General features: G+C 47.0%; 1 protein-coding gene across 8 annotated transcripts in view; it reads left to right on the top strand.

Moving 5' to 3' along the window:
* The first annotated feature begins 3,494 nt into the window (after nt 1–3,494).
* The window catches only part of LOC118219103 (pleckstrin homology domain-containing family A member 5-like), a 66,192-nt gene continuing 57,592 nt past the window's right edge, over nt 3,495–12,094 (top strand). For 6 of the 8 annotated variants that reach the window (XM_035401997.1, XM_035401996.1, XM_035401993.1 and 3 more), the window contains exons 1-3: nt 5,288–5,444; nt 5,552–5,628; nt 6,681–6,738. In XM_035401997.1, the coding sequence (XP_035257888.1) occupies nt 5,353–5,444; nt 5,552–5,628; nt 6,681–6,738 (227 nt within the window). In that variant the 5' untranslated portion in view covers nt 5,288–5,352. Of the gene's footprint in view, nt 3,567–5,286; nt 5,445–5,551; nt 5,629–6,680; nt 6,739–12,094 lie in introns of those variants that run through there. The other 2 variants (XM_035401992.1, XM_035401994.1) reach the window with 2 other exon arrangements.

The raw sequence follows: 12,094 nt of genomic DNA, 5'->3' as shown, positions 1-12,094 counted from the left end.
AAGACAGGAAACTGAGTGATTAAGAAAGTTTTTTTCAAAAATCCCCCAAGAATTTACTTTCATCACAGTGCAATACACAAACACACTGTGCTGCTGCTGGAATAAATTTCCCCGCAGTCAGCAAATTTTACACTCCGCTCCGTGGTGTTGCTTTGTTTTTCAATAATAAATTACCTCTGGACCCATACGAATTACAGTGACAATGTGATTTTAATGCCTTTGTAGGGGCAAAGAAAAAATTAATAAATAAAAAACACGGGTTGGAATGAAGATCCATCGGCAATCTCAGAGCTCTGTGCGGTTCCCATGTCCCTGTCCACCCAGTTTCTTCTCCTTATCTCCGCAAATTTGCGAACGCGCATCTCACATTAACGCGCGTGTCACCTCCAGGCTTTCTGCGACCGTTGTGGGACCGTTATCGCCTTTTTCGGCATTGCCTTATCGTAACGTTTTTTTTTTTTTTGTTTTGTTTGTTTTTTTCCAGGTTAAATGGGTTGGACCTCCCCGTCGATTCTAGATATCTTCGCATTGGTTTATAATTGGCTGGCTGGTCCGCATTCTATGTAATCTGCTTCGGGCTTCTGTGTAAGAACTATGATGCATTATTTATTATATTTATTTTAACCCATATGCAGTAGCTGCATCGAGGGTGCTGCGCTGAGCTTGGCGCTGTGTAGCTGTGTGTGCGGTAGAGTGTGGGTGTGTCGGTGCTGGAGTGAACTGGACGCTAAAGCTCTTTGCTAAGAGCACAGCAGTGTTTTCTCATCAGGGGTATTTGCAAAGCAACCTGATGCTTCAGGCTGCCGTCCATGAATACTACCTGGCACCCTGTTACTCAAATCATGTGTGTGCAGTTTTAGTGCGGATGTGAATGTGTTTGCCTGTGTTCACAGGTGCACGTGTGCAGCGCTTCCTCAGCCCACCGAAAATACAAAAACCAGGCAAATGAGAAGAGAGCAGAGCATATTGAGAGAGAGAGAGAGAGAGAGAGAGAGAGAGAGAGAGAGAGAGAGAGAGAGAGAGAGAGAGAGAGAGAGAGAGAGAGAGAGAGAGAGAGAGAGAGAGAGAGAGAGAGAGAGAGAGAGAGACAGAGACAGAGACAGAGACAGAGACAGAGACAGAGACAGAGACAGAGACAGAGAGAGAGAGAGAGAGAGAGAGAGAGAGAGAGAGACAGAGTGCGAGACAGAGACACAGAGACAGAGATTGAGAGAGATGCAGAGAGAGGGTGAGAGAGAGAGACAGAGCGTGAGACGGAGACAGAGAGAGCGGTAGAGAGATAAAGAGAGAGAGTGAGAGAGAGATGGTTGCCTGTGAGTAACGAGCATTGGGCCCCAGCCCGTGTAAAAGGGGCGTGGCTGCAGTCACGTTCCGCCGGCTGTGCTTTGAATATTCCAGACCAGTCTGACGCCCTCGCTGTGTGTTTCTGGAGTCAGCTGCTCAAAGGCCTTTTGCAGTATCACCTGCCCTGCAGTCACCGCGATGCAGTCAGCTGATCGGACTGAAGAAGGACGGCTCCCTGGCTGTTTGCACAGCGCGACAGCTTGCCTTGTGTTAGTGTGGCCACTGAGTCATTAGCTTATGTCAAGTTTCACAAAATGCAGGAGAAATTCAATTGAGGCAAAATAACAGTCTCTTATGAGGCCCAGCACCAGAGACTAGAGATATTTTAAAAAATGACCTTGGAAAGCTTCAGTCCCGATGAAGAATCTCTGCAGGCCTATTCTGTAATTTTTGGAAATGCATAGAAACCATAGTCTTGTTTGTAGGCCTGTCCCACTGGGGCAGCGTCTTCCATCCAATCAGGGGAAGGCAGGTTTTCCCAGTCGCCTCTCTAAGCCTCGCTGAATTCCGTGACTGTTTGGCGAGGTACCCGGGGGAGGCGTCCTGCCATCTACCGCTTGTTTTCCCGCCGCGGTCTGAGCCGCGCGGTCCTCGTGCCCGAAGCGCGTATGCGCCAGTCCGCCAGAGGGGGCGCTGTTGCGCAGCAAGCCGAGGAGAGCCTTTGGCTGGCCGGAACCGCCCCCCCCCCCCCCCCCCCCCCCCCCCCCCCGCGAGCGAGGCCACGGCTAATTACGCGCCGCCCCGCCGAGCGGCGGGCCAGGTACGGGCACGGGGCGGATTACAGAGCGCTTACCGCCGGCGAGCATTCGTCTTCCTGGCAGGGCACCGCGCCTCGCTGTCACGGGCATCGCGGCGCCTGTCTTTACCGCTAATTTTTATGTCCGCTTGGCCGAGGCGCCCGTGTTCCTTCCTCGACAAAAAAAAAGAACAAAAAAAAAAACAGCCGCAGTAAACCAATTTGGGCTCCCACACAAATCACACCCCTTTCCCTCTCGAACGTAAACCAGACTGCGGATTTCATTTTCGCCTTCTGGCGGGGGGAGCCGAATAACCTTGTTACAGCGCACGGTCCTTAATCGGGCCGACGGCACCTTACTGCGGGGCTCCTCTGTCTGTAGCACGGAGCCAAACACGGTCCTTAATCGGGCCGACGGCACCTTACTGTGGGGCTCCTCTGTCTGTAGCACGGAGCCAAATTCTCCGCGATTACCATGCCTGACCAGCCTTCTGAGAACATGGAGGAGGCCCCTCAGCCCCCTGCAACACCCCCCCCCCCCCCACACACACACCACTTTCCATGCACGGCTGGCTGAGGGGGATTAAGCTTTGGTCCTCCCTTGCAAAGCCAGATTTTTGTACAGACAAACACACTTCCATTTCTCCCTCCATATGTGACTTTCTCTGCGGTTCAGCTGTGTGTGTGGGGGGGCTTCTGTTTTGACTGCGGTCTTAATTAATTGGCTTCGATTGCGCCTTTAATTAGGTTCTGATATGCATCTGACGCCCTTTGAGAGTTATCGGCGCCAGGTCGTCACAGACATAAACGTGCGTTCACACGTGAGGCTGGTATATGATAGACACAAAGCAAGTCTGGCACTTTTAAAAAGGAAGTTGTTTCGGTTAATTAATTGTTCTTCAAGGACTAGAAGCAGGCGTCTCTCAGGAGGAGTCAAGTGCAGATCGGGGTTCAGTTAAGAGCCCAATCAAATCCCACGAACCGAGCGCTCGGCTGGTGCGCAACAGACCTAGCAACCAGAGCACAGCGTCAGCTGGCACCAGGAGTCTTCTGGCACACAGACAACAGAAGACAACACACACACACACACACTCACACACACACACACACACATGCAAATACACACACGCTCGTGCGCACGCACGTACACAAATACACACAAGCACACACATAGGCACACGCACACACATGCACGCACTCACAAATGCACAGACACACACATGCACAGATCTATGTGAAGTGCTTGGAGTGTTCAACCAGAAACTATAAACTAACCTGAGTTTTATTTTTTCATAGAACACCTTTAGGTATGAGGTGTGTGTGTGTGTGCGCGCGTGTGCATGCGTGTTTGTTTGTGTGTGTGTTTGTGTATTGCCATCTCGCAGGAATTAATTTCTATATCTATTTTAAGCAGCGCAGCCCGTTTCATGGATAACTCTGATGATGACATCACAGGAGGCTGCCGCGCGGTCCGTGCGCACAGCAGGTGAGGAGCAGAGTGGACCGGGCCCCTCATTAGCATTCCTTACATGGCGTCTTCACCGTGCCTGTGAAACCGCGGAGCCAAACACACTCGCGGACATTATTACCGCAATCTGAGAAAAAGCAATCACTCTGGTCTGGCTCGCGTGATGAGCAGTGATGAGATTATAATGAGCAAACAGGGAGCCATCGATGAGAAAATGATGAGCCAGCCATGAGCCAGGGAAGCACCAGTAACAAGCCAGTGAAGATTCCGCCATTGCTATGCTTGTTTTCTGTATCGACCGTGACAGCTTCAAACCTAAACATGCAAACACACACTCACACACACACACACACACGTGCATGTGTACATTCACAGGTGTACACACATACATATTGTACCTATGCAGAATTCAATAGGAATGACTTTTCGTGGGAATTGCGCGTAAGCTCAAAGATCTTATAATGTGTCTTCCGTGTAAAGTAGACAAGCAGAAACACATTCCCTAACGGCCAGCTCCTAAAACACGGTTAGAAAGTTTCAGCTTTTAAGCAGGTATCTGCAGTAGAACATTATGAGCAAAGCCCTAGGCTTTGGAGTCAGATAATTTATTTGAAACACTTTAACCCTTCAGAGCTCAGTAAAATTTCCACAGATTGCTGTCAGATAAAAAGAAGCACACATTTTCACCAGTATTCAGAACAAAACTATTTCTATTTCTCAAATAATTATTTAAAATACTTTATTTTGACAATACATTCTGGCAACACTCCTGGAGAGCCACGAGAATCATTAAACTACACTGAAAGACGTATGAGGAACAATTTTGTTATGAATATTTCTGAAAATATGTTTTTCTTAAAACTGACAGCAATCTCCTTGTGTCTAAAGGACTAAAAAATATTTCCAACATAGGACTTGACCCGGGACCGGCGTCTACGTTCCATCTATTTCCACAGCCATACCTCCAATATGAATTATGACAGGTATATTTGTAATCCACACATTATACGGGGGGATGCAGTACCGAGGCTGACAGCGGGAGGTTTGAAGTGCACATACAGGAATTTCTTCAAAATGTTGGCTCGAATAAATCTGAAGGACGCGTGTATTAATAATTCACGGCACATAAATGCGCATCCCTGTAATTCGCTCTGATCACGACGAAGGATTAATATTTAAGTGTCTTGCGGTATTAAAGCATGTAAAACAACGCGATATAAATTAGATCCTCTCTTTCGCAGGGACTGCCACTAATCAGGTGAATGTAACTGCTTTATTTGATGTCTTTGTTGGATTTTACTAGGCTACTCTTCTTTTACCCTTGGAATCAAAGCCCGAGAATTTGAATTTATGGGCAGCTTTCCACGCAAAACTATAAATACTTGTATTTGGCCCCCTTTTACTGTCAGCATCCTTCTTATTGACTAGCATCTAATAGAAATGCAATACGAAAGTCTACATAAATAAAACAGTTGATTTATGGAGGTACATTTAAACTCTTAACTTGAGATGTGGCTTTCATTCTCCAAATTTGGAACCACATATTCGAAAAAATATATATATATTTTTGGTTTCGCTTCCGATAAATGTCTTTGCTTTAATTGTTTGAGAGCAAAATGTTTTACAATGTAGACCCCGGGAGCTGGCTTGGAGCGACAGAACGAATTTTAGGGAGATTCACAAGCACGCTCCCGCCCCCCAGAGGTTCGCTGCGCTCTGCTCGTTCTCAGACCCAGTTGACAGCTTCAGTGTGCGCGCAACTCGAGCGGAGGCGCGCGCTCCAATCTTGGGTAGATTGCCAGACATGGCGGCGGATCTAAACCCCGACTGGCTGTCTTGCATCCCATCTTTTTGGACTTACGGGGTAACGCGGGACGGACGCGTCTTCTTCATCAAGTAAATATCAAATGGATACAGCCCTTGGATACATTTGCCTTGTCTCGTCGCGAATATTGAACTCGCACTGTTTTACATTTTTCACCTTTTCCATTTCTTGTCAACAGTGAAGAAGCAAAGAGCACAACCTGGTTGCATCCAGTCACTGGTGAGGCCGTTATTACTGGCCATAGGAAAACTCCAGGTAAATGCTTCCACCCCTTCCAGCTCGTCCATTGCGTGTTGGACTGCACTTGACATTTGTTATGGGCTGTCTACACCGTAGCACTGCAAACATTTGAATGGCATAGATTTGCCGAGCAGTGTTGCTCGCGGAGCTCTGACACGCAAGAAAATGTGAAATGCTGCAACAACCCCGACGTTTATTTGCGATATTTTCGCAAGCTCGTGGGTGAACTTAGGAAAAATAATTAATTTGGAGAGCTTAAAGACGAAGTCGTTAGAAGTTCCCCTTTGTGACTATTTAGACTCCCGATTTGAAGTTATTTTATGCCAAAGTAGATATGTAAGTGTTAAGCAGTACCATTGTCATATTATGCCTTTCAGTAACAAACCTGAAATGTATCCGCGAGGTTTAGAACAGGTTGTTAACCTCTAGGTATAACCCTGCTATTCTGTTTTCCTATTATTGACCACCCATGCCCCTGCTCCGTAACGCGTGCATGTTTCTAGTCAGTCCATTGATTGATAAACATCAGTGATAGTTTAGTATCAAAACTGCGTCAAGATGGAGCGATACGAGCCTCCGCTTAAATGCTAGCATGTGTCCTGGCGGTTCAAAGGAAACCGCTGGTTTAGCAAACAGAAATAACAAATCGGGTGTATTAGAATAGTCTGCGCTACAGCACGGCGAATGGAGCGGGTAGAAGAACTTCGTTCGCTGACCGTGAGATTGTGGAACAAATAGTACTACGAAAGGACAGCAGGGCAATTGATACGAATTAACACGGTACTATGTACTCGTGGTCTGCACCGTCTCGTCGTACTACTGGGCATGGAGATTCTAGGCTTGCATGGAAATAGCGCGGTCGGTCACCAGTTAAATATTCTGCTGCAGATAACAGAGATTCCAGAGCAACCCAGCGGCAGTTTCTGCAGAGCGACATGCGTGTTTTTCATCTACATCACTGACGCTCGGGACTGCGTCCCCGTTGTCCTTATCGGCGCTCATGCACTTATTTACTGACATAATTGTTGATTTTTTTTTTGTCATTTTGCTTCCCTTCCCCAACGTAGATTTGCCACCTGGATGGGAGGAAGGCTACACGTTCGAGGGCGCGCGATGCTTCATTAAGTGAGTTGGAATCGCAGAGCCGCTGAGCTTTGAGGCTCGTTTCAGTTCTATCTTATCTCTGTCTGTGTCACCCCCCCCCCCCCCCCCCCTCCGTCGCCCCCCTCCGTCGCCCCGCTCCCGCCGTGCGTCTTTTGGGAAATGTTCATGTCCCCCCCTTGAGAAATGGTTATTTTTAAACTTTGTGGACAGGCACCGTTTCAAGGTACGTAAGCGGAGTTGGGTCCAGGTTGGCTGCACTTCTCCTCCCTCTCTCACTGGAACATGTGTCCTTAGCGCTCAGGTGCAGTTAGAACACTTTCCTTTTCTTGAGGTTTCGGCACATTTCTCCCCCATGACAGCATTCCAGCACATCCATCGGTGCCCCGTGGGGCGATGGTTGCTTTGACCTCGAGGTAAGAGAGATGCAGTGTCAGTGTCAGTTGACCCTCACCAAACTGTGTTCGCCCTACCTGGCATGCTTGACGTTTATGGTCATAAACGATGGAATTTAATCCCAAACCAGATGGATCTGCCCAGCTCTTCCGGCTATTTGCAGCATACACACAATAATTCATCTTTCCTACAAAAGGGGGATTTACGCCATTTGTTAATGAAGTGTTACTTTTCCTGCTTGTGTGTTTGTAGAAGTAGACAGTCCACCGAAAGCATTTTAATACAGCCTTTTATTCCCATGTTAATGCATCATATTCAACCATTCACCAATGTAAGGGCTTCAGCTGCAGACTGCCATAAACACCAAACCATCCCCCAGACTTCACAAACACAGACAGGGTAGGCCTTAAATCAGTACAGGAGTGCACCATACACTGCCTTGTGTGTGTATGTGTGTGTGTCTGTGTCTGTGTGCGTGTGTGCGTGTACATGTGTGTGTCTGCGTGCATGTGTGTCTGTGTGTGTGTGTGTGTGAGACAGTTCTCCTGTATGCTATTATGTGATGAAGTAACAGCCCATCTGATCTTCCAGATAGCAGCAGAAGCAGCAGCAGCCTCATGCTACTGGTGAAGTTTAATTTCACATTATTAGATGTGGTCTGAGCGTCTCAGTTTCTGCACGACAGTGTTGCATTCATTAGTCTGTGTCTAGTGAACTTTATTGAAAAATTCTGACGGATCCTGTCATAAATGTGCCGTGTAGTGAGAACTATAGAAACATATATACCAGAGGATCAGAATTACAGAACTTCGAAACCTTCTGAATGCTGAATGTGTGTGTGTGTGTGTGTGTGTGTGTGTGTGTGTGTGCCTGTGTGTGTTTGTGTTTGCTTGCATACACCTGTGTGTGGCATGTGTGGGTGTGTGTGTGTGTGCGACGTGTGTGTGTGTGTGTGTGTGTGTGTGCATATGTAGGTGTGCCTGGGTGCCTCCAGAAATGCTATGCATCTCACCACTTATTATAATGAGCGCTGCTGGGGAATGCTGTAAAATAAACAGTTTATGAAGCATAACCATACCCCTCCCACCCCGCCCTGCCCCAACCCCCCAACCCCCCAACCCCCCCACTTCCACAGATCATAGGCCCGTGCTGCGTTTAGGATGATTAATGGATAATCTTTCCTCCTCCCGTACCACTGCGCTGATTGGGCGTTGAGGGAAGAGGATCGAATCTTAACTACTAATGAAATCATTTGCCAGGACACTTACAGGAGTTTTGTCGAACCTTAATTAACTTCAGGGCCTTTAATGAATCGTAGCATTAAGTGCTACATATTTTCATTCCAGGGCAAATTGGTAGCGGTGGCGTACAGCGAATGAGCTTGAATGGATTGTCTGCATCGGATCCTCAGCTGTAAACATAATTAAATACAGTAAGGGTGGCGTGGAAGCCAATGAATTTCAGCGGGGATAATAATACTAATGGTCACGCTTGGGTCAAATAATTATATCAACCCCTTGTGACTAGATGCTTGTGAGATTTGAAAAGCTCGTAGATACGTCTGAGAATTTTCAGTAAAACCTGTTACTGGCCATCATGTAGTCACGGGAGGGAAGAATAGTCTTTTAAGTATTTTAAATAATATATTTTTAAAACGGGCAGTAACGTGCCGGACATTGAATAGCGTCTAAAGGGTTAAAGTATTTAAAGGCTGCTTGCCCTCAATTTGAGAAAATGATGGTGGAAGCATCTACTGTAGCTTATAAAAGATGTTTGAAGGAGACACCATTATTTTGGGGGGAAGTTACAGTCTGTCTGTGAGAGAAAAAGGGAGAGAGGAAAGGAGGGAAGGAGGGAGGGAGGGAGGGAGAGAGGGAGGGAGCGGCTTTGACATATGAGCTGGTAGTGACAGCCTGTTGTCAGAGACTTATGTGATTCCAGAGAGGCATTTCAGATACCCCCTAATAGCCGCCCCGCCGCACATCGCTCGGGGATTGACGGACACCTTTCAGAAACACGAAGGCCGGCTCGTTCTCTCCGCTCAGAGCCGCTGGTGGAAAGGTCGGCCGTGCTCCTCACGTGCCTTTTAATCATTTCAACGGTGCCCGGAGTCGAATCCGTGAGAAAATGAGGTCTGGAGAGACCGTGTGCGGCTGGATTCACCGAGCGCTTGCACACCTTTTATGGAGCTGGATTCCACTGAGTGACACCTACGTGTCTCTCTCTGAACAGTTTGTCTCACAGAGAGAGAGAGAGAGAGAGAGAGAGAGAGAGGTGAGAGATTAATTCTGTACAATGACCATAATGCTATGTGGGAATATTAATTCACCAAGCAGCGATATCCCTCTGTGCGAACCGAAAGTCGCTGAAACCTGGGGGATCATAATGAAAAGAAAGCAAGGGCCATTTTCTCTGTGCCTTTGTGGTTATTAGTGCGATATTTCAGACCGCATACCTTTTGGCAACGTATGTATGCTCTTAGAATGCCAATATGGCCAAGTGAACTGGCAAATTGAGACAGAGAGAGGAGAGGAGGAGGGGGGCGAGGGGGGGGGCATCCTTTATTCTGAAATAAGCAGAATTGACTGGCGGTGATGAAAGACGCACTGTGAAATCCAGGAGAGTCCAGGAGAGGGCAGGTAGGAGGTCACCCCTTCAACACCTGCCCTGTCCAAATGCCAGGTCCCCTAATGTGATGATCATTTGAGTGGGGGGAGGAAACTGATGGTTTTTGCCTCCAGGTGGGGGTGGGTGGGGGGGGCAGGGTGCAGGGGTGGGGGGAGGGGGTGCAGACAGCTTGCAGGAGGGCGTGAGGCCCTGTTTTGGCGGTTGAATTACCGCCGTTTCCAGCATATGCTTCCTGGCCTGGCCACTCTTAAAGGAAACGGAGTGAGCGGTCAGTGGAACTGGGCCTTCCCATTTCCCCTGTGCCGGTGTGCGCGAGCGTTCCCACGGAAACGGCTAGTGCCCCGCGGCTAGCTTTGCCCAATTTCAGTTTGCTGCCTCGGCTGATAATTTTGTTTGTCGGTGTGCGTGAGTAACGGCTGTGATTTTTTCCGTCGCAGACGTTAATTGCAGTCTCCGCATTAATTATTCCTGGTAATTGACCAAAACTGTGTTGACGTGGTGATTTGTGGAACATAGCCTGTGGTCTTGTGTAACTGCATGAGACACTGTATGAGAAGTGAGAATAAAAAATGTATTAGATTATTTCCCCAGCAGTGTAAGGCCCAAATGAGTTTTTACCAGGTTTGAATGCTACTGTTCTGTAAGCATTCAGAAGTCATTATCCCAGGCCATCCCAGGATCCGGAGATCTCTTGAAGTCTCCTACATTATTTGGTGGTACCGGCTGAGTCAGGCTGAAGAAATACCTGCAATCGTACCAGATGAAAATTTGAAAAACAATATCATTAATATCTCTGGTTGTTCGTCTTTAGTTTGCTGTTGTGTGTTCTTGCCTATGACACCATCAGCCACTACATATAAGTAAGGAATTATTATCTATTATTTTTCGTTGTTCACAATACAAAAAAAGCAATCAACATTGGAATGAGTTCTGTTCTGATTGGCGAGGCTTCTTGCTTCCCCCAGAAATAATTGAATAGTTTCTCTCGAACAGTGGTCCAGCTGCAATTAATATGACAGTGCTATATTACAGTGCTGGTATTTCTAGGGATTCATAGTTAATCTTCAGTAATATAAATGTGATTAACCAACCTGGCCAATGGTGGCCATTGGTGTTGTTGCAATTAGAATGATCATTAGTGCTAAAATTAACATGACTCCCCTTTCCAGGAAGCTGCCTGCTGTTCTTTTTCAAAAGAAGGCTTTCTTTTGAAAAAGTTAATTGGCACTGGAAGCAGACAGATTCTATGTTTCTGACTGACACACAAAAAATGTGATTTGGTATCGATTGACATCATTTGGAAGAATATTCTTCCTGCAGGTCCCTACAGGTGTGCAATTGATTGGGAGGAGAGCTTTCTTGACTGTAGGGGCCTGTTGTTGTTTCTCCGCTAAGATGGATGGCCTGCAATGCGAGTGTAATGAGACCACTGTTGCTGACTCTGTGGACCCTTCAAATGACATTTTTAATGACATTATGAAAACTAGTGAACAAAATGGACAATTATGTATTAGAATGAGTTAATTAGCTTCTAACTTTTGCGAATAATTGGTAACGATAAACTAATTAACATGATTAAGGTGCACTAGCGTGGAGCGCTAGTAAATGTTAGCTCTCAGTGTGGCTAGATGAAGAGGATGTATTGGCATTTTGCCACTGGAGGAGTGAATTATGGGACATAAAATCTGGTTGCCGTAAACCACAGGCTCTAATCACTGTCTAAACTGTGGTGTGGGTTGTAGCAATTATGGGAGCAAACCATTGTTTGAAGGGTTCAATTAATTTAGGCAAATATGTGTTTGAGCTGATCCTTAGAGTCACTGCTGTTTGAGCTGATCCTTAGAGTCACTGCTGATTGAGCTGGTCCTCTGAGTCATGGCTGTTTGAGCTGATCTATGTCAAGACTGTTTGAGCTGATCCTCACATTCACAGATGCTGGAGCTGATCCTCACAGTCACAGATCATCGAGCTGATCTTCGGAGTCAAGGCTGTTTGAGCTGATCCTTTGAGTCGCCCCTGATTAGCTGGTCCTCTGAGTCACGGCTGTAGCAGGAGGTGATCCTCATCAACTCACGGCTGGGGCCTGATCCTCTGTCCCTCTGGATACGGCCCCATGTCCGAGCCAGTCACAGCAGACTCAACAGAGCTGGGATTGGCAGAAAACGTACCTGGTCAGTGAACCGGAATTATAATTGCAAGGTTGCAGGTTTAAATCTCGGGAGAAGAACTGCTTCCCATTAAGCAAGGCACTTAGCTGCCACAGTTACAGTAATATCCTGCCGCACACATTTATAACGTCTAAGATGGAAATTAGGAAACTCTAGGAAAATTTGCTGAGCAAATAAATAATGTCAAA

This window comes from Anguilla anguilla, chromosome 19 (genome assembly GCF_013347855.1).
Source record: "Anguilla anguilla isolate fAngAng1 chromosome 19, fAngAng1.pri, whole genome shotgun sequence".
In the NCBI taxonomy this organism is placed as follows: domain Eukaryota; kingdom Metazoa; phylum Chordata; class Actinopteri; order Anguilliformes; family Anguillidae; genus Anguilla; species Anguilla anguilla.
The sequence above is the reverse complement of the archived record's forward strand: the minus strand, read 5'-3'. Positions and strand labels throughout refer to the sequence as shown.